Raw genomic sequence first — 21100 nt, forward strand, 5'->3', positions numbered from 1 at the left:
TAGTGCGATTCGCGACTAGTGGCGATATGTTTGACCTAAGTGGAACATTCCTACTACGGTGGATCGGTGATCAACGGGTTACATTTTACTCATCTGCAGTCATGCAGACTACAATATAGAGGAACCCCTAGTCTACCTTAAAGTGTCTTAGTGAGCCAAAAAATTATCCTGGGTAGTGATCAGTAACCGGGATTAATCGACCGGGATAAACTTTGCTAGACAGGGCACTTCATGTATGTCTCTCTCTCGAGGGATGGGCAGGGAGATTACTGTTGCATCGGTAAACCGGGATGGCGATGCGAATGCGAGAGAATCCAAGACAATTGACGGTGAATGTGGATGTGAATGTGACGGCGACTGGGACTGCGACAGCGATGGCGGACTATCTAGCCCAAAATTATTGTTTGCCTGATGATCCCTGGAGGGAAAAAATTAAGTGATCCTCATGACATTTCTCTCTCCGAGGTCAGAAATCAAATCAAATCTCGCCCCCCAAAATTCTCTCCAAATCCCAAGTACCAATCAAAACCGAATACCTCATTGGTTGGACTAACATAAATTTTACCATTTCCAACTCCAACAACGCCATCACCGTCTAGGAAAATCCCCATCCCATGACATAACAATAAAATCGATAAACTGCGCAGAAGGTAACAGGTACAATGTACACAGGCAAGCCGTAGAGCCAGGGTGATCGCCAAGCAGGTCTAGAAGGGACAAGCGTAAACGAGCACGCGAATGAAAAGCGCACGTCTTTGTTAGCGAGACAGGGTTGCACTTCTCTGGGATTCTTGGCCTCTTGGCTTCCTCGGGAAAGCCTTCTAGGTCGAGGAAGGAAGGGAATGGGGCCACCGCGGGCAAAAGTAGGAAAACGGGGAGGCAAAAAAGAAAAGACGAAAATAATAATGATAACTCCTTCCGTCTAGAAGCTAGAAGCCGGAGGCCGTAAGCCAAATCAAACTTGAATAGGACTAAACGCGTACGCTAGGAAAATAGTAAGCCACGAGTCATGCATGCTTTGCATTTTGGTCATATTTCGAGTGTGTGTTTATTTTCGCCGGGCTGGATATGGCGGGCTTCCGTTTTTACGCAGCTAATATGGTTTTGCATAGAAAAGTGGGGGGTTGTGTTTGGATACTACGTTAAATCTGGTGTGTAGTGTCTAGTGTCTAGTGTCCATCGGGGCAGGTGGATAACGCGGGATTACGCTTGCTAATCATGGCGGATGGGCTGTAGGGATTGTAAAAGTAGAAACATCTAGGATTGTCCCAGGGCTAGCCAATAAGATTAGGAGATCCATCGCAGTAATATTCCTGATACTCCGTACTAGTGGAAGAAAATCCAAATATTGGCTTGGGTATTCGTATCATCATGGGCATTATCGGGATGGACTTGCAAAATAGAAAAATAATAAATCTTTCGGTGAAAATAGACGACCAATCCAGAGGGAATAATAACAGATAGCGGGGAAAAGATTAAACACATCCCATGTCAGGTATCAAGACAGAAACAGAATATCAACGCCGTTTCCTCCCTTTTAAAACAATGTATGGAAGATCACGCAGGCCATAAGGGGGAATCCATCCAGCGCCCTGAAAAGAACAGAGTAGATTAGAACAGAAAAAGAGCGATCCAACATAGATGCGAGTATTTGATTTCCAAGGGAACATCAATATCAAGGAAGAATAGAAGGTCGTGACGGGCATAAAACAACGCATTTCGCATATCAGTCTATGCGAAGTCTCCTCTTAGCCTACACCCAGAAAACCCCAGTCAGTCCCCTCAGGTTGATTCAAGATCCGGGGTGCTGGGGGTTTATACGCATAGTTTGGATGGTACGAAACCATCATTGGCTGTTCTTGTGGCATCTGATGGCCCTGGTAGGGTTGTTGTTGGTACTCCGCCGGGATGTAGTTCGTGCGCGGGTTGGGGTCATAGCGCTGTTGCTGTTGCTGTTGCTGCTGTTGCTGCTGCTGGAGTATTTGTTGCATATATTGTTGCTGTTGATGATGTTGGTGATGCTGATGCGGGTGATGCTGTTGGTGTTGCATGCTCATCGGAGAGCTAACGGGGATACTCTGGGCCACGATCGGAGGAGGAGCTTCGTGGACTGGCACCGTCCCCATGGGAACATTCTGCGGCGAATAGAACTCGTGGCTTGGTGTTGCCGATTGTGCGTAATATGGTTGCTGAGCGAGCATGTATTGATCGTTCGGGATTGATGCGGGCACCGACACCGGTGTTTGGTGGTGGTAGGAGTTCTCAGAGGTCGCATCTTCCGACGATGGCCGAGTCATCGCCCCTGGAGGGTGGGAACGATGTTGATGCTTCGTGAGAGTCGTTTTGCGACAGAAACTATTACAGTCAGACGGGTTATCATTCACGACTTCGTGTTACTTACCTCCGTTCGCATGCTGGCTCTTGGCAAATATACGGCCGCTTACCCGTGTGGATTCGGCGATGGCGGGCCAGACTCGATGACTGCGAAAAATATCAGTAAATGCACAATTCTACCCAGTGCCAAGTCCCTTACATCTGAAAATGCCTTTTGACAGCCTTCATGATCGCAAACGTGGGGCTTTTCGCCCGTGTGAGTCCTCGAGTGTACGGTCAAGGCACTGCGCTGAATGAAACTCTTATTGCAATCTGTTACAGTGCATTGATATGGTCGCTCATTGGTATGGATGCGATAATGCCGACAGAGATCTGACTTGCGATTGAAAGACTGCACCCAGGTTAGGGGGGAATGTATTTCACGAATAAGCAATACTCACCTTGTGACAGTCTCCCCATGTGCAGTTAAAATCGCGGCCGCTACCAGGAGCCATGATGGGAGGAAAGACAAAGAGAGAAAGATTAGAGAGGGGAGGGGGAAAAGAAAAGAGAATCCTGGTCAGGCAGGATGGATAGCCGGGATGTGTCGAACCCGCATAATATAGGAATATACGAGAGGGGGGAGCCTCAATCTGGAGAGTCTGAGAAGGGGAAAAACGGCGCGGATGATACCGTATATAAGAAGTAAGTACTGGGTACTAAGTAAAATAAGAAAATAGTCTAGTAATCAGTAATAAAGTAATAAAAGTAATAAAAGTAATAAAAAGTCCAGTAATAAAACAATTAAAAAAAAGGGAAATTAAGAGGGGTAATTTATTTTTAGTGGTAAACCCCCACATTACCATACAATACACAGTATTAGCCTCTATTAAGTTGTTGGATATCGCAGTTGACCACTCACATTGGGATTTTTGGGTTCGGTGAGAGAAAGAGTCTATACCTACCTGGGACATGATATCATATATACTTTCTAATACTGTAAAGCTACTCCATAGACGGGAGATGTATATGATATGGAAGTAATTTCCCCCAGCTCACTCCATGTCTCCGCAAACTATAAACTATAACCAAAGAGGAAAAGGTAAAAGATAAAAAAAAAAGAAAGGAAAAAAAGGCAAACCGAGGAGAATCATCACCCCCCAGGCAAAGAGCGGAACGATAACTGCAAGGGATATCCTATGACGCGGCATCACTCTGCAGCGACAGAGTAGACTCGGAGTAATGAAGCCCATCCCGAAAGAACCTGGGAAGAATCAGGTACCCTAGCTTCTCAAGATTCACGGGAACGGCTTGCTCGTCCACCCCGAACCCGTCTAAGGCTCCGGGTACCCCATCTGCCATAAGGTTGGGGCTGTTCCCGTCTCTCCACAGTTCCAGGCTATAGCAAATGCCGCGGAGATGAAATATGTTGTACATCCACAGATCAACAGGGTGCACACATGTACCTGTAGGGGTTTTCTTGAAATCCCATTTTGACGGGTTGTGTTTCTGGTTCAAATGAAAAGCGCGATAGACTTTCGACTCGATATACTCTCGGGCATTTCATTCGTTGGTCATGCACACTACCTGAGAGTGCCACATCCCTGTGTTGTGAGTGTGAACAAGGGGCGTCTTTTCTTCTTCACCGTATAATGTCCAGCAATCATATTTGCTTTTCCTTTTAAAGACGTAAGTGGCATCACTAGGTTGCTTCCAAGTCCATCTTGCCGCCACACTTAAAGTCTGTTTGGAAGGTCAGGCAGAAACAAATGCATGGTACTTTTTCTTTTCTTTTTTTTAAATAGCCTCTCTTTCTCTCTACACTCTGTGGCAAACCATGTGCTTGACGTTCGGAATCATGGATCATCGCCTCATTCACAAGAGAGGAGGATCCGGATAGCCTCGGTTGGCCCGGGTGTAGGCTCAGCGGAGATACCGGCGACGCCGCGATCTGCGACTGTGCGGTGAGGACACGAGATATGCTCATATGCTAGAGCGTTTTATCGTCATGGGCTGAAATAGCAAAGCCATAGGTGCTACAATCTACATGTATTTTTAAAAAGAGAAGAGGTGCCGTGGTACCTCCTGAACGTGGCGATCCACTAGGATAATCTTAAACAACGATCGTCTGATCCTATAACCTTACTTGGCTGTCGATGGAGTATACGCCACGAGGAAAGCAGAAAGAGGGAGGTGGATAATCCACGCAATAGGAATGGCCTATCAGGCTCTGTTGCCTTTTTCGTGATCGACACCTGTCTACTTCGACAACTTTCCCGAGTGGCCTGCCTGTTTGATCACTGCCACAGCTACCCTGGCGGAGGAGCGCAGATCTTGTTTCAAGATCCAATCGACCTTCCCAGGCTATCCAGACTGACTCTGATGATGTACACTCTGTACGAGGTGAAAAGCATGTGCAGTTTCGAGGGCCATACGAAATCCTCCGCTAAAATGATGGATGCAGCCCACTTCAGCCATCGAGCTCATCGGACATATCCTGGGACAAGAATTAAAATAAAATAGAATAAGTAATTCCTGTAATAAACTCATTTGAGAGTACACCAGATTCAGCCACTGTACAATCTAGCTTGCACAGCCCATCGGCCATCTTCGGCCCCCTTTCTAGGCGTTAAAATTGGATGGGGTCCAGAATTTCGCAGACGCGCTCTGGTTGACACTACAAAACCTTGGAAGCAAATCCCGTCAAGTGGAGGAGTGAGATTGCAATCTGTTGATCCACCCCTTAGGCGAGAGATAACTTAAACTGCAAGCACATGTAGCTCTAATCCTCGGTGGGCTACTCACTGGATTGCACGCTAGATGAAACGGTATTCACTCCGCAGAGCTGTACGACTCGTCGATCACCTCGGCATATGGCCTAGCTTGGTTAAGTACAGCTACTGATACATATACATTTACGTTGCCTATGTAGATAGGAAGAAGCCATTGCATGGTGAAGTGGGATGTGACTGCCGAGTTTGACGCGGATGCAAGAGAAAACCGGTGTGCACGCATGATGGAATAGAGGATACATATACATATATGTACATGTAGAAATGAGTCAACATCGTCCCAGGGAGCTGGATAAATAACCTTTTGTTCGAGCTTTCATTTGCCGTGGAGAAGGTGTCCGGACAGGGATCGAGGCCAAGTGTCCGATTAGAGGGCTCCACTCGTTTACGTGGAAGTTGATACATGTACATGTACACTGTAAGGCTTTTCACGGGAGAAGCTGTGTGAACCTGCATGACAATAGAGTTCCTAGAGGAAGCTCTCACTCGCCCTCCCCTCTCTCTACCCCGCATTTTGAGTCGACTTGGCGAGTGATACAGATGCAGTTGATGGCTGACGGTGGAAAGTATCAAGTACGTGTACGAAGATAAAGACTGGTGGACACACATATGTCAAGCTATAGTGAACGTTACCCGACATTCCCATACCTCCATGTGAAGCAAAAACAACGAAAGACATTTCGCAGCCATACGTAACCCCAGAATCGCTACTATCTTCCCACATGTTCCGAAAAGCCACGCTAAATTAATCTCCGACGCGCGCATGGCGAGGTCCGGACGACTATCGCCCAGGCTGACAAGTGACCAGGCAAGCTGACTGGCGATTCAGTAAATATTTCCATTACCTTTTCTGCCTAGGAGAAGCAGTAGAATGCTAATCACGCTCTGCTGGACTGGCTAGCCGGACAACATGTTCTAGCTTCACATAAGTCAGATTAAGCCGGACGATCTACTGTCTATCCATACCTGATAGAATCGTCACGGAAATAAAATCCAGTCGGTTTCATACTCCGTCACAGCTCGTCTGATAGTCGCGAAGTGTCGGTCAGCAATACTTCTCCTATCAGCGCTAGGCACCGCAGGGTCTTGGGGCTTGAGGTCAAACAGCCACCATTTTGGCCCCTTGCAGGTATTGACTGTCCATTCATGTTTTGATTCAAAAGATAGTAGTAAGAAAGCGAGAAAGCCAAACCTACCGCCCCTGTCAAAACCAAAGCCAGTCATTTTCTGGTACGCCTCCTTACTGCATACTATGGAGTCAACCAACAACTCGCTCCGATTGTATCTTGTACCAACTAAAGAGAAACAATCCAGAGACAGGGATATCATCCCGTCTACCAAAACCCCGCAACAAAATCCTATCCCCAATCCGCGTCACCCGCTCTCTCTTCCTTCTGTACATGGGTGCAAGGGGGCTAACAAATCTCCTCTCTATCCTGTACAATCACCGTCTCAAGTCCGTCCCTCTAGAAGCCCTGTGGAGCCAACACCACAAGGGCTGATGGCGGCTGATGGGCTTGGCTTCTCCCCATTTTCCCCTTTCTATCATCTGATACCCCCTTACTAATGGGCGTGCAGTATGACGTTTTGTGTTGGTCTAAAAATGGGGGTTGCCGGCGATGGCTTCATCCTTATCCATGCAATGCCGGCTCGGCAGTCGGGTACGCATGCACGCCAACGACTAACGTGGAGATAGCACGGCGCATTATCGTCTCCTTGCGCTGAGGATGTATTTTTTTCTTGTTTCGTGCTGTTTTGTGGGGTGCATGGGTTGGAGGGGTGTATGGTATGGGTATGGTGTCGGTATGAGTATGGCGTGATAATCTGATTGTCTGTACAGTCGGAGGTGTGCTCACTACAGCCTAGAGCGTGTTTTTGATCTGACTGTGGCATAGCTGGGCATAGCTGGGCATAAGCGGTTTTGTGGCTTGGCTGGACTTTGGACCTTCTTTTTATTTTTTTTATTTTTAACAATGATATTCTAATGCTAAATCACATATGAACTCAATCCCGGCGATGCCCGGATTATGAATCATGCAAGCTGTACCCTGACTCTGGAGGACAGACCCGCATTCAGAGGATGTTATATCGGAACACAAATGAATGCATAGACCAAAATGCAAGATGGAAGCTATACCCGATGTATATCTCAATAGATCCATGATATCAACACCAACAACTTTAACACATTCAGCATGGATAACGTTACCAACTCGTTACACCGCGCTCTCGATCAAACCCAGCTCGCAACTGTGATCCAGGCTTGAGCAACTTGCCCTGGAGAACAGTATACTTGATAATATTCTCGCACTCCTCGGGCCGCACACGCGCCAGCCAGATTCCTTGCGCAGCACCCTCATCCTCACGATCCACACTCTCAACAGCATCACGCTTGTACCAGTCGAAGTCTCGTCGACGGTACACAATCACATTGGCAGAGTATTTATGTCCACCGACATGACTGATGAAGTAGATACCCACACCGCCAGGTCTCTCGTCGTCCATATCGCGGTATAACCCGAGCGGCCGCAAGTGACGCTCAAATTCCTTTCTGAGGAGTGGTGCAGATTGGCCGCAGCGGGCGTCGCGCGTGCGCTGGGAGCAGAGTAGGATTACTGCTGCGTGTGGGCAGGGGTGGGAGTGGAGGGAAGTGATGGATGTTGTGGACGGGTGCGGCAGCTCTGCTTGGCCGGTTTGTTCGTTGTCGGGGGAGGGTGGAGGAGAGGGTTCCAACCATGCGCCACCGAGTGGTGTTGTGGTTGTCAGGGATTTGTTGACAAAGTTCTCAATCAAATCTGGAACCAGTTGCGGCGTGACGTGCTCTACGACGGTGAAGCTGGGCAGGAGGAGCACGTTTGTTGGTTGCTTCCCTTTTTCTTCCATGTGGTATTCGTCTGGGACAGGCATGTTCGAAGCTGATAGCTTGAGTCTCTGGTTCGTTATTGTTAGCTGGTGTTTTGTGCCGTGGGTTATGGGCTCTGCTGGGCTCTGGGCTCTGGCAAGCAAAGAGCTTCAGCTGCCTGGCTGCTCGTCATACCCCATTGCTCGGTTCTAGTCCTCCCTTCTCAATTGCTTCCATGACACTTCCCTCCTCATCTGCCACATCTCTGACCCAATCTGATTTGCCGGTTGCGACGAGCAGGTGCGTCGCCCACCCGTTGACCTGTCCGTATAGTTCGTCTTGGTGGTCGACATCGAATTTCGCGGGGTACTTGACCGTGCATGTAGCACAGTCGTGCAAGCAGTCTTCCCCGTCTACAGCTGGGTCGACGGTTCTAAACAGCTTATCGCTGGATGCGACTTTCTGGAATCCCTCTGCGGCGAGGGCATTGTCGCCCACAGCGTCGGTCGTGGCATCGGTCTTGGAAGAGGCGAGGGAGGCGTTCGAGGAGTTGAAGAGGGAGGATGCCCCTCGGCGGAAGAGATGCATTTTTTTACAGAGTACAGCGCACAGATTACTTCTTTGAGAAGGAAGAGTCTGCTTGAATGACGCGTATGGCAGTGATGATCTTATCAATCATTTTGCAGCTTTGCCGAGCATCGGAATGTTTCCGTCTGACTAAGCCCCCACGTTTTCCGGTCAAAAGCCGTCCACTTGCCGGTTTCTATAAACTAATATACATTTCATGAATGGGATGTCGTCAATGCCTACGTCCAGCGTAGTCAATGGTGTAAGGTAGATCTGTAGGATCTCGTGGCTGTGTCAGGCGAATGACACTACCCGTCGAGCTGCCAGACCGACCCGATGGTACATGTCGGAGGGACCTTGTAGAAGGCGTGCGGAAAGGGCCTGGTCCCATGTAAGAGCCGCTTCCAATTGACGTGCCAGAGTTAGGGCTTTGCATTGCGGGTGCAGTGTCATATCTAGACAGGTTGTCCCAAGTGGACGCATTGGATGGGCGGAGGCTGTTGCTGCGCATTGGTCCCAAAGACCGATCGTACGCAGAATTGTCGACAGTATCTGTTTCGCCCTCTTCGTCTGAAGGCCCGATGACAGAGTCGGTATAAGCTTGTCGGAAGCTTGCGCTGTCATATAGCTCATCCAAAATCGGCGGTGCGAGAGTGGTCATCCCTCTCAGGACCTCAGCAAAGAGATGCATCAGATCACGGAAATCCGCCTCATGCAGATCCCGTGATGAAAACCGCGCACGTTCGTAATGCGCGAGAAAGTCTGCACCTAATTCAGCAGGGTAGATTACTCCCAGGGATGTTAGGTGCCGAATATACTCTCTCAACCCCATAGAAGCGGGCCGTTGCAGCACTTCCACCACACGCGTATCTGGGAGAGAATGCGTCGTAAGGTCATTCGACGGACCGAAGGGGTCTGGGGACGCAGTAGATAACGAATCCGCCGGGGCAAGGGAGACAGCTTTAGCTTCAATTAAGCTAGGCAATTCCTGGATGACCGTGCGATATGGTAGATCCGGGAGATCTGGCGAAGCAGGCGAAGACCAGCCGGGATGCTCGACATGGCCCCACGGGGGTCGTTCAGAGTCGACCAGAAGCTCTTTGTAGCTTTGGAAGTTGTCCTCATCGGCAGCGATATCGCGTGGACGTGCCTGGTACGCGATTACCGCGCTACGGGTGAGGCCTTCCTTGACCAGTCGTCTAACGCTCCTGTTCACATCTTCCTTCTCAACGGGAATCCAGGCTCTCGGGATGCCGGTGAGTGTGTTCCGGTTTGTGTAAATGCGTGTCGAGTAGATGAGGACTGTGAGAAGGAAGGTAATTACGTATGCGCCGGTGATGAAGAAGATGTTGGTGAGTCGGCGTGTTTCGTAGCATTGGTAGATGGCATCTGCCGGGGTGAGGAGGATTAGGCAGAAGAGGATGACGGCGAAGAAGAAAAATCCGGTCGTATTGATAAACCGTTCAAGTCTGACTGCCATGACCGCGCGCCGAATGCACGGCAGGTGAGAATTAGCAGACCTCAGCCATGCGAGGAAACGAAGGAGAGAATGACGAAGCACAACAGTTCCGGAAGGTTGCGATAAGGATAAGGTCACGTGCAATATAATTGTTGTACAAACCCCCTTATGCAATCCGAACGAACCCACCGTTGTCACTCGATGGTGTTACCAGTTCAAGGTTGGGACCAGCATCTGCTCACATATCGCATTCACTAGGAACTCACGCGCTAGCCTTGCACCCCTCAAACATCTTCAATTGAAGATTTATCCCAGACTCCTATCTCCGAGATTTAAAAAAAAAGTGCACACACCAAAAACACAACAAATCATGGATAAGGAGACCCCGGAGACCCCTCACGAGGCAGCAGACATGCTGTATATCCTGGTAACAGGGGCAAACAGGTAGCACCCCAAATTGAACCCATTGCCCCAAATATCCAGTACTAACACGAACTCACCGCAGCGGCCTCGGATTCTCAATATGCTGCCGCCTCGCCGATGAATTCCTCGCCTCCCACCCAAAATCCCAATCCCTCACAATAATCTTCACAACCCGAAGCGCCCGCAAAGCTGAAGACACCCACCGCCGACTCGAAGCTCACCTCCGCTCAAGCGCGCACTCCCCAACCGCCGCAGCACGCGTCCACTTCATCAACGAAAGCGTCGACCTTGGCAACCTCCTCTCAGTCCGCGAACTGTCGCGCAAATTAATCCGCACCCTCCCAAGACTCGACTCAATTATCCTAAACGCTGGTCTAGGCGGCTGGTCCGGAATCGACTGGCCAAGCGCAATCTGGGGCGTGTGCACCGACCTCGTCCACCAAGTAACATGGCCGTCGTACAAAGTCGCTCCCGTCGGCGTGCTCACCGACAAGCAAACAACCCTCCCCGAGGAACCGCCTCTCGGCGCGGTATTCTGCGCAAACGTCTTTGGCCATTACATGCTGGCGCATAATGTAGTGCCGTTATTGAAGCGCGCTCGCATTCACGGGCCCGGGCGTGTAGTCTGGGTTTCCAGTCTCGAGGCCACGACCAAGATGTTCAAGGTCGATGATATCCAGGCGTTGAAGTCGTCGACTCCGTACGAGTCTTCCAAGGCTCTTACTGATATCTTGGCTTTGACGTCTGACTTGCAGTGTACGGCTCCGTGGGCCGTGGATGGATTCTTGGAGTCGGAGACAGAGGTTGAAACGCACGCTATTCATACCGATCCGCCTACTGCTGAGCCGCGCTCGTATCTCTCTCATCCTGGTATCTGCGCTACGGCTATTATCCCTCTTCCCCTTCCTCTTGTTTATTGTATGTTCATTGCTTTCTGGCTTGCCCGTATGCTGGGCTCGCCGTGGCATAATCTGTCGACATATCTGGGTGCTTGTGCGCCGGTTTTCCTTGCGCTTGGAACGCAGGAAGAGGTGGACGCTGCTGAGGCGCCGTATCATCTGTCTAGTGGTGGTCGAGTGAAATGGGGCTCATCTTGCACGCGGTCTGGGGTGGATAGTATTGCTTCTACTGAGCTCGATGGGTGGGGGCATGGAGGTGTTGTTGGGAAGTTTGTTAGTGAGGGTGATCGAGTCCGGCGGCGTAAGCGTGGCGCAGTGGACTTGACTCTGGAACAGAAAGAGGAGTTTGAGGAACTCGGACGCCAGTGTTGGAAGCAGATGGAAGAGCTGCGCGTTCAATGGGATGAGATCCTGGATCAAGCTGAAGCTAGCTCATAGGCAATCGGCCTGGACACGGAACGGGGTTGGCAGACAGCAACATAGGACTTGTCTTCTGCAAAATGGTTGACGACATACTACATCCATATCTGCATGTAATAAACTACGCATGTACAATGGTAATCACAATAATTCATACATTAAAGATCAAAGGAGTTGCATCTTTTTTTGTTTTGATATCCGCCTTCCATTATGTACATCAACAGAACCCGCCCAAGCCCATGATCTCATTAAAACAGATATGGCATGACTTCCTTGCCCACCAATTGCTAAAAACCAATGGATAGAAAAGAAGTGGAAACAAAAGTGTGGTAAACAACGCAAGGAAGCGAGAATGGAGTGATGAAACCTCAATATGGGGCAATAAAACGGGGATAGCTTAGAACAGGAAGAAAAACGAAATGAAAAAGAGGGGGAAGACTAAAAGGGGTAATTTCTTGCAAAAAACAGCCGATATCGCAGGCTTCCACCATCTAGGTTTCTGAATGTATCGATCATCGGGAGACGAAAGGAAGGATAGTGCGAGGGCGATTAGCGCCGACGGAGGAAAGGCAAGCCGGCAACAGAAGAGAAGATAACGCAGGAAACGACTCCGGTTCTATGCATTGAGGCGGAAAGGGTGGTATCGGCAGGAGGGACGAAGGGGAGGTATTTAGGGCATAGCGACGTGATTGAAGGGGGGAATTACATGATGATCGCGGGAACTAGAAGCAAGGTTAGTTTAAATCCAAACAAATCTTAAAGCCAAGACTTACCATCAATGTTCTGTTTGATGCTCTTGTGGGGCAGAATCGAGCCACCGTTAACATACACCTCGTCGGCGATAGTAACGTCGTCTCCGAGAACGGTGACGTTCTCAAGACGAGCCCAGCGGCCAACGGAGCTGTTCCAGCCAACGATGGTAGACTTGATCCAGGCATGGTCCTTGACCTTGCAGTTCTCCATGACGACGCAGCGCTGCAGACGGACACCATCGCCGATCACAACGTTAGGACCAATGACAACGTTGGGGCCGATGCGGCAGTTCTTGCCGATCTTGGCAGAGGGGTCGACCATGACATTGCCACCGTGCACGTAGGACTCGGAATGCGGTGCAAGAAGCTTGGGGTTGCGCTTAGCCAGGGAGGTGAGGTACAGGCAGGTACCGGTCAGGAAATCCTTGGGCTGACCAACATCCATCCAGAAGCCTTCGAGATCGAAAGAGTGGAGCTGGCCCTCCTTACAGATGGCGGGGAAGGTCTCCTGTTCAATGGAGGTAGGGCGCAGCTCAATGCGCTTCAGGACACTGGGATTGAGGATGTAGATTCCAGCGTTAATACGGTTGCCAACGAATTCGACGGGTTTCTCGACGAAGCGGTCGATGCGGGAGGCGTGGTTCGGCTTGTGGACAACGACACCGTACTTGGAGGGCTCGTCGACCTTGGTGACGACAATGGTACCCTCATCGCCGTGCTTCTTGTGGAAATCGGCAAGGTCTTTGAAGGGGTAGTCGCAAATGACATCGGAGTTCAAGACAAAGAAAGGCGAGTCATCCTTGCCCAGGATCTTCTCCGCCAGCTTGAGCGGGCCAGCCGTGCCCAGCGGTTCGGACTCCACAGAGAACTCAATGTTAACACCGTATTCCTCCTCATATTTCTTGAGCGCTGCAACCATGACATCGGGGCGGTAGTTGACAGCAAGAACAATATCGGTGACACCCGCAGCAGCCAAGCTCTCGACTTGGTGCAGGATCATGGGCCGGTTCCCGAACTCCACGAGAGGCTTGGGGAGAGTGAGAGTCTAGATAAGAGCATTAGCATTATAGGCCAAATCAAAACTCACCACTTCCCCGATCGGAGGGGTAAGTCAATGGGAAGGGAGATCGACGACTTACCAGAGGACGCAGACGGGTCCCGAACCCTCCAACAAGAATGAGAGCTATATAGAGTCAGTGCTGAGCGTGGGGAAGCATTGTATAGAGCCATACCCTTCATATTGAATTGGTAGTGAAGATGATATTAGAAGAGTAGGTGGAGGCAAAGCAAAAGGAGAGACTCAGTATTTAGGGAACACCTGGCCGTTGATGGATTTATTTTCGTCCAAGTGGGGGCACGTGAGCGGTGATTGGAGGGGCTCTGTTTGCGGGAAAAGGGGTATGTATAGATGCGTTCTATATTGCTTCACCCTGTGAGTGATATTCTGAATTCGGAGTTTATCTGTCTTCTAAATTCCTTTGATCCTTTAATTCTTTTATTTTTAACGTATTTTATGTATCCTTGTATGTTAAGTGTGACCATGAAGAATTCGACGTGTGCATCGACCTGTATAGGATCTCCTGAGGTCTCAGCTTTTAGCTCAGCCCATCCCGGCGTATACATCCAATCTTATTACGTGGTTAGCATCGGACCCCCCTGAACCCTGCCCTCATTCCAATGGCGAGGTCATGAGGTATCGCCCCTGAAGGTGGAGACGGGTCTCCCGTCCAGGATAGGTACATGCAGGAGTACATGTAAGTTAACTTGCGAGTACACATCACAGTAGAAAGATGACTTTCAACTTGGAATTCTATCCAATTTAGTTCTCAATTCGGCACAATAGCAATATAGCATCCATATAGCTATATAGCTATAATGTATGAGTATAAGCTAATGTTACTGCGTATCCGGAGGCAGTCGACCACGTGTTTCAAGCATTCCGGAGCCACCGCCTGCCGCATCCGTCAAGAATTGGAGCATCCACTCTCGTACTCTGCGAGTCTTTCGTAGTGGAGCATTCTGAATGTTACTATGAATGCTCTCATAGAATCCTACTGCATCCGTCACATCCACTGCTTGTCGGTGTAAGAGCTCAACTGTAGTCATCCCTCTGCGCAGACTCTGTCCGTACACCTGGATTTGGAATGTGCTCAGTCCAACATTACGCAGTAGGACAATATCGCAGGGTCGAAGGCCTGCCAGTGACCGGGCCAGCCCTGTTTCACTGCCGTTGACAGATGGGGTTTCTCGGGTTTGATCCAAAAGTTGACCCCAAATCCTGTCTTCGTCTCATCGGCAACGACGAGCTCAACAATGTCCAATTTGGTTTTCCATTGCCGTGTAACCACGCGGCGTGGGGGAGCGGCAAGGACCGCCACGATCAGGTTCACAGTCATGGTTTGCGGTGAAATGGATTGGATGTACTTGGCCGTAGGCAGGTCGTGCAGATCGCGGAGGGGTCCAGGGATGTGAAGTATGCGAGGTGACCTCGGGGCGTCTTTGTCATACATAGATGTAGATTGTTCGTCATAGTTGCCCACATATAGTTTATTTCGCTACTTTCCGCTCCCATCAATTTCAATATCTTAAAGAAACACGGAGTTACTATCATGGCTGGCGATATCTTAAGAGAAGAAGGTCTTCCTGCTACCACACCAAGGTACCAATATCAAGGTATAGAGCAATGTCTTAGGTGCCTTGAACTCGAGTTAGAGCGTTATGATAGGAACGGCCAACCCGGTGACTGCCTATATGTTATATTTGATCATGTGGATGATCGTTCCTTCCAGGAGTGTTTCGAGGACGTCCTTAAGCATAGATGGGAGACCTACAACTTCATTTCTCATACTATTGTCCTCAAAATGACGACTTCTGATGTGCATGAGGCTGCCCATCGTGCTTTTAGTGAGATCTTTTCGGCTTGGCATCGGGGCCAGGAAAGTCGTCTTATTCCCACAGGAGGTGCAACTGTTAAGGGGTTCACAAGGAAGAAGCACCCCGATTCGTCCTGGAAGACATCAGTTCATATACCTGGAAGGGACATGAAGTGGCCGACAATCCTTATTGAAGCAGGATGGTCTGAATCAATAGCCAAACTAAAGCAAGATACTTTGTTCTGGCTACGCGAATCGGAGCAACAGGTTAAGGTTGCCCTTACAATTCAGGTTACTCGGAGGGGAAGCGTCACAATCCAGCAATGGGTACTCGACGAAACAGCTCGCAGTTCTGTTAAGCCTATCCAAACGATGCATATTACTCGAAACAGAAACCCCCGTTCACAACCCCAGATCTCAGGGTCGATACATGTTCAATTCGAAGACTGTTTTCTTCGTGCGAAGCGGGGCAACGAGTCAGATTTTGATCTATCGAACGAAGACCTAACGGAAATTGCAGAAGCTGTCTGGCGTTGCCTTCCGGAGTGAACTGCTTCGACCGCCTCCACGTGATCACTACGGAGTCCGATTGGGGCACTGTGGCAACGGCTTTTCGCCGCATCAAACAGCCATCACCTCAACTCTTTCGTCAGCGATGGCATGCTCTTTTATTAGGGTCTAACGAATTCCGACTTTCTACATTTGACTCAGGGGAGCAGACCCTCATCTTCGCACGCGGCCGAGCGCCGCTGTACATCGGACAGACATGGCTTTCCAAGCCCCGATTCCTGTGAGTGCTGCTTGTATCCCATTGCGAATATCCCACTGATGACAGCGATCTACTATCAGAATATTGCGGCCTTGACATCAGAGCTCTGGCCCTCAATGTCTAACATCTTAGCCTCTCCCTTCAGACAGATCGGGCGAACTCCGACGGCCCACGTCAGCGAGCCTCTCCAGCGGAGCTCTGGCAGACCAGAGAATGTGGTGGTACGGCATACTTCTACCCCGTGTGATTTTTCGGATGCTGATGGATATAGACCTCTCAGCGCGTTCCGCTTCCAGATTGCCTGGAAACCGTTTCCATTGACACGTTGAGAGCGGAGGTCATTAGCCGTCCCGCGCAACGTGCATGGTCGTCACTGTTGAGCACAAGTATGTCAACCTCCTCTATCAGAATCCGTTGGAAGTATCAAGCTAACCCGGAGTTGCCTGCAACAGACAGCTCAATCCGGACCACATCCTTTTCACCACCCCGTACTCTTCCCGGTGTCCGTTCCTGTTCGACTCTGTCCCCCTTTCGTCTCAACTCCCTACGCCCAGCCCCGAAGCTTAATGGTGTCTTCAAGCTCCAGCAGCAACGATTCTTGTTCGGAGGATCCGGGGATCGTCGCACTATATGCTAGCCCAGAAGGAGAAGGTCGCAAACAACAGTCCCAGCAGCCCCAGTGCCCAAAATGCTTTCTACCAGGCTCTTCTTCGTGCCAACATGCCCGGAATCGTTCTCGAGCGGCACCGAAGTGGTTATTATGCCAGCGACGGCACGACCGATACGTTGCTCCAGCAGGCTCAAGCGCGTGTCGGTGGCGACGGAGCTTTCGCCGGACAACACGGAAACCTTAACCCCGAACAGCTTCAGGCGGTTGGCCAAGCAGTCGCCGCTCGGAGTACTGGCAGTCAAATTGGAATGGCAACTCGGCAAAACGGCACCGGTGCTAAGGAGGCTCCTCTCTATGTTGTGGTTGATGAGTCTCTGGGAAGCACTGTGTTCCGCTGGGTCAAATTCTTGCTCATCTTCGGCTTCTTCGCTTATATTTCTCTGGTCACGGTCACTATCTTGGTTGAAACCACTGGAGTTCTGAAAAACGTCCGCGGCGCCCAAGACAAGGAAGCCCAGCCCCAACAGCAAACCGCGCGCTTCAGTGATGTGCACGGCTGCGACGAGGCTAAGGACGAACTGCAAGAGCTCGTGGAATTCCTCATCAACCCGGAACGTTTCTCCTCCCTCGGTGGTAAGCTCCCCAAGGGTGTTCTCCTCGTCGGCCCTCCTGGTACTGGTAAGACCCTGCTTGCGCGTGCTGTTGCTGGGGAAGCAGGTGTTCCGTTCTTCTACATGTCTGGATCTGAATTCGACGAAGTCTATGTCGGTGTCGGTGCCAAGCGAGTCCGTGATCTATTTGCTCAGGCTCGTGGCAAGTCTCCCGCTATTATCTTCATCGATGAACTGGATGCGATAGGTGCCAAGCGGAATGAGCGCGATGCTGCCTACGTAAAGCAGACGCTCAACCAGCTTCTCACTGAGCTTGACGGATTCTCTCAGAGCAGTGGCGTCATTATCATTGGTGCTACCAACTATCCCCAGCTGCTGGACAAGGCCCTGACTCGTCCTGGTCGATTTGACCGCAAGGTCGTCGTCGATCTGCCCGACGTCCGTGGCCGTATGGACATTCTGAGACACCACATGAAGGAGATCCAATTCGGTCCCGATGTCGACATTGGTGTTATTGCGCGTGGTACTCCAGGCTTCTCTGGTGCTGACCTAGAGAACCTGGTTAACCAGGCTGCGATCCACGCCAGCCGTGACCGCAAGAGCAAGGTTGGCTCGTTCGACTTTGATTATGCCAAGGACAAGATCATGATGGGTGCCGAGGCTCGCAGCCGTATCATCCAGGACAAGGACAAGCTTTTGACTGCTTACCACGAGGCCGGTCACGCCCTCGTTGCTCACTTCACGTCTTCTTCTACTCCACTCTACAAGATCACCATTGTTCCCCGTGGTATGGCTCTGGGTGTCACCCACTTCCTGCCGGAGATGGACACAGTCTCCAGGAACTACACCGAATACTTGGCAGATATTGCCGTCTCCATGGGCGGTAAGGCTGCGGAAGAGCTGGTCTTCGGCCACGACAACGTCACCAGTGGTATCTCAGCTGTAAGTGTCACTGCGTTTTACCATTCATATCGTCAAATACTAACTCCTTTGTAGGATATCCAAAGTGCCACCGAGACGGCATTCACACTCATCACCCGATTCGGATACTCCAAGAAACTAGGCAATGTCGACCTCTCAACCAACTACGACAGCCTGTCATCCGAAACCAAGCAAGAAATTGAGGGCGAGGTGCGCCGACTCGTAGAGGAAGCCCGTGACCGCGCAACCACCATTCTAACCGAGAGGCGCAACGAACTCGAGCTCCTGACCAAGGCGCTGATCGAGTACGAGACGCTCACAAAGGAGGAGATGGAACAAGTGCTGAGGGGCGAGAAAATCAAGAAGCTAGTGTCATCCCCGAGGGCTCCGGTCAAGCTTCCCGATGCCTTGCAGTCGACCAATATCAACCCATCCACGGCGGCCGGGGGTCCCCCCACTGCCACAGAATAAGCTCTTTGTTTTTCTACTCCCTCTTCCTTTCCTTTCTCCTCTCTGTGATTGTTTGATTACGTCTTCTTGTTTTCCTGCTGGCTCTACGAAAACCACCTATGCTTTGTGTCTCTATCGTGCATCCCCGGATCGTTCGGGCGTCTTTATTGAAAATACCATTTTTCCTTAGTCCTCTCTTCTACATCTTGTCGCTCAATTTGACGTCTGCAAGTCGGTGTGATTATTTCCTCGCTGTTCTGCTGGGTAATGCCATTCTGGCTTGAGCGGATCTGTACTGTACATATTCTCTGTACGTCTATGTCATACATTATTATTGATTGCACGTCCCATGTAGCTGTAGATCTAGTCCCCATCGAGATAGGCCCTTCCTCAAATCAATCTTTTTTCCTCTCAATCTCAAAAGCCTGAAGCTTCTCAAACGCCCTCCAAATCTCAACAACACTCTCTTTAACATAATCTGATACACGTCAATAGCCACCCAAAATATCATATCATAGTCATAGAAATACTCACAACAACCAACAACCATCCAAATAAAATTAAAAAAGAAATAATAAAACCAGAAGTAATACCCTTCCGGTCGACAATACGATTCATCCAGCAAGCTGGTGGCATAGTAAAGCACGTCACCGTAAACCTGGCCGGTCGAGATGATTATTTGCAAAGCATGTCGGATTGGATGTTGTACAGCGATGCAGTATGCAATTAAGAAGGCTAGGGGACCCCATGCAAACTGGATAGAAAGGTATATTGTTAGAATGTAGCGCACGAGTAGTAAGGACGAGATTATTTTTCCATATAGAGGTGGATGTAGATGTAGATGTAGATGCACATACCGCAGTAACAGCCTCCATAGAAACCAAAAACGCATCGGACGTCAAATACCGCGAATCAGAAAGCGAGTATTCCTTCCATAGCTGGGAAAACAGAGCTTGGCCACCGGCAAGGGTTTTATGGTTGATGACGAAGTGGGCTTCGAAGAATAGGTGGATGAATCCCGCTATTGATGTGATATATTAGAAGGATTGTTCTTGGACTATCCGTGTTTTCAATGGGGTAATAGGGAACAGGGAGGAGGGCCGGATGTAAGTAAATGTAGACATACTCAAACACATCCAAGTAAACGCAATCCGATCCGACAAGCTCGCTGTCGGCCGTAGACGACCTATGAGGAAGAACGAGGCGCTGAGAACAAACCCCCATTGGAGACCAAAGCGAGTGATTAGTGAAATCACTGTGCTTTCATTGGGAGTATAATGGGGTAGGGTGATCCAGGGTGGATAGTAGTTGTGGGATATCGGGGTTGAATTCATATTGCGGGCTTGTGTATTTATATCGTAGCAAGGGAATGGCGGATATGAAATGGTTTCGATTATATGCGTGTGTTTTTACCTCCTTGTCTCTTTATATAGTTACATGTAAACACGAAGCTTGGGTTAAGCCAAGACACGACGGAGTCTCGGGGCCCGCGGATGCCGTGGACGGTTGACCCCTGTGCGACAGCCGTGTCAGCCGAGTCAGGCCAGTCTTTTATTTCGAATTTGTAATGACCTTTGACTAATATTTCTTGGTACTGTGGTGATTCTTTATGATATGGGCAACGCAAAGATGTTGGGGAACTGTGCATCTACTTCACCAACGATACTGGTGTAATAAGTGCATTTTGCAAGGGCCTAACTCGGACAGAGGATGAGATGAAGCAAAGGTCCAAGGGAGGACCTTCACTTGAATCACTTGAAATGGCTAAAAATGACGGCGTCGCACAACAAGACACTGATGTGAACAAGTCAAGCGTTTGAGGGTGAGCACTTCTATGCGGGGCCAGTCACCCTCGGTTGATAAAGGACGAGGTCATCAGTCTTTATTTTCTAAATTGCCGGGCAATTCCTCATTTTCAATCTCTGGGGGTATTGACATATGTATAATAAATTTGCGCCATAGAATCCATTTTGAAATCAACAGCTGAGTACTATTGCTTATATATAATAAGGTGGTATGACATGGGTACACTATAATTCTTTAACAAAGCTGAAATATAAACATAACTAGCATACAACATGCAGACCCGAGCCCACGGGTCTACATACACCAAACCCCCGATCAAAACCTGAGGCCGCAACCCCCAGATATAGAACAAACCCTAAACTCAACCACGGACCCAGAAGTTCCAGTCCCAAACTCTGGGTGATGACTTCATCTCCGCCCGAGGCAGTGAAATCATAGTTCCAGAACGAACATGATTCTGCTTCCCCACTGGTATGATGTCATATCTGATTTTGGGGGTTTGAATGGGTGATGCCTATTTCAGCTTGTTTCGGGATTATCGGGGTAGAGATGTAATGGATGAGGTTGGGTTAGAGTTGGAGGGAGGGGAGAAT

At 49.7% G+C, this 21100-nt stretch overlaps 9 protein-coding genes across 9 annotated transcripts; 3 read left to right on the plus strand and 6 right to left on the minus strand.

The window, feature by feature from the left end:
• Nucleotides 1-1748: 1748 nt before the first annotated feature.
• Nucleotides 1749-2828, minus strand: N7446_011194 (putative C2H2 finger domain protein; the record flags this gene model as incomplete). The annotated part of the gene is made up of 4 exons (XM_058519936.1): nucleotides 1749-2355; nucleotides 2402-2481; nucleotides 2534-2725; nucleotides 2775-2828. 4 exons carry the CDS (start codon nucleotides 2826-2828, stop codon nucleotides 1749-1751), a joined length of 933 nt encoding a protein of 310 aa, XP_058367460.1.
• Nucleotides 2829-7091: 4263 nt separating this feature from the next.
• Nucleotides 7092-8535, minus strand: N7446_011195 (sucrase/ferredoxin-like domain-containing protein; the record flags this gene model as incomplete). The annotated part of the gene is made up of 2 exons (XM_058519937.1): nucleotides 7092-8036; nucleotides 8143-8535. The coding sequence occupies 2 exons, from the start codon at nucleotides 8533-8535 to the stop codon at nucleotides 7311-7313; spliced, it is 1119 nt and encodes a 372-aa protein (XP_058367461.1). The 3' UTR covers nucleotides 7092-7310.
• A 211-nt stretch (nucleotides 8536-8746) lies between these two features.
• On the minus strand, nucleotides 8747-9994 carry N7446_011196 (uncharacterized protein; the record flags this gene model as incomplete). The annotated part of the gene is made up of 1 exon (XM_058519938.1): nucleotides 8747-9994. One exon carries the CDS (start codon nucleotides 9992-9994, stop codon nucleotides 8747-8749), a length of 1248 nt encoding a protein of 415 aa, XP_058367462.1.
• Nucleotides 9995-10165: 171 nt separating this feature from the next.
• Nucleotides 10166-11837, plus strand: N7446_011197 (3-keto-steroid reductase). Its single transcript, XM_058519939.1, has 2 exons — nucleotides 10166-10417; nucleotides 10479-11837. Exons 1-2 carry the CDS (start codon nucleotides 10344-10346, stop codon nucleotides 11731-11733), a joined length of 1329 nt encoding a protein of 442 aa, XP_058367463.1. The 5' UTR covers nucleotides 10166-10343; the 3' UTR covers nucleotides 11734-11837.
• Nucleotides 11838-12417: 580 nt separating this feature from the next.
• N7446_011198 (mannose-1-phosphate guanyltransferase) lies at nucleotides 12418-13706 on the minus strand (the record flags this gene model as incomplete). The annotated part of the gene is made up of 4 exons (XM_058519940.1): nucleotides 12418-12437; nucleotides 12489-13512; nucleotides 13607-13650; nucleotides 13700-13706. The coding sequence occupies 4 exons, from the start codon at nucleotides 13704-13706 to the stop codon at nucleotides 12418-12420; spliced, it is 1095 nt and encodes a 364-aa protein (XP_058367464.1).
• Nucleotides 13707-14363: 657 nt separating this feature from the next.
• On the minus strand, nucleotides 14364-14863 carry N7446_011199 (uncharacterized protein; the record flags this gene model as incomplete). The annotated part of the gene is made up of 2 exons (XM_058519941.1): nucleotides 14364-14600; nucleotides 14633-14863. 2 exons carry the CDS (start codon nucleotides 14861-14863, stop codon nucleotides 14364-14366), a joined length of 468 nt encoding a protein of 155 aa, XP_058367465.1.
• Nucleotides 14864-15328: 465 nt separating this feature from the next.
• N7446_011200 (uncharacterized protein) lies at nucleotides 15329-15889 on the plus strand (the record flags this gene model as incomplete). The annotated part of the gene is made up of 1 exon (XM_058519942.1): nucleotides 15329-15889. One exon carries the CDS (start codon nucleotides 15329-15331, stop codon nucleotides 15887-15889), a length of 561 nt encoding a protein of 186 aa, XP_058367466.1.
• A 217-nt stretch (nucleotides 15890-16106) lies between these two features.
• N7446_011201 (i-AAA protease YME1) lies at nucleotides 16107-18722 on the plus strand (the record flags this gene model as incomplete). The annotated part of the gene is made up of 6 exons (XM_058519943.1): nucleotides 16107-16130; nucleotides 16190-16330; nucleotides 16381-16495; nucleotides 16562-16621; nucleotides 16690-18272; nucleotides 18327-18722. 6 exons carry the CDS (start codon nucleotides 16107-16109, stop codon nucleotides 18720-18722), a joined length of 2319 nt encoding a protein of 772 aa, XP_058367467.1.
• A 374-nt stretch (nucleotides 18723-19096) lies between these two features.
• On the minus strand, nucleotides 19097-20035 carry N7446_011202 (EXPERA domain-containing protein; the record flags this gene model as incomplete). The annotated part of the gene is made up of 4 exons (XM_058519944.1): nucleotides 19097-19179; nucleotides 19236-19455; nucleotides 19559-19722; nucleotides 19828-20035. 4 exons carry the CDS (start codon nucleotides 20033-20035, stop codon nucleotides 19097-19099), a joined length of 675 nt encoding a protein of 224 aa, XP_058367468.1.
• Nucleotides 20036-21100: the final 1065 nt, after the last annotated feature.

This window comes from Penicillium canescens (assembly GCF_028828765.1).
Source record: "Penicillium canescens strain IBT 15451 chromosome Unknown utg000008l_segment0_segment0, whole genome shotgun sequence".
Taxonomy (NCBI): domain Eukaryota; kingdom Fungi; phylum Ascomycota; class Eurotiomycetes; order Eurotiales; family Aspergillaceae; genus Penicillium; species Penicillium canescens.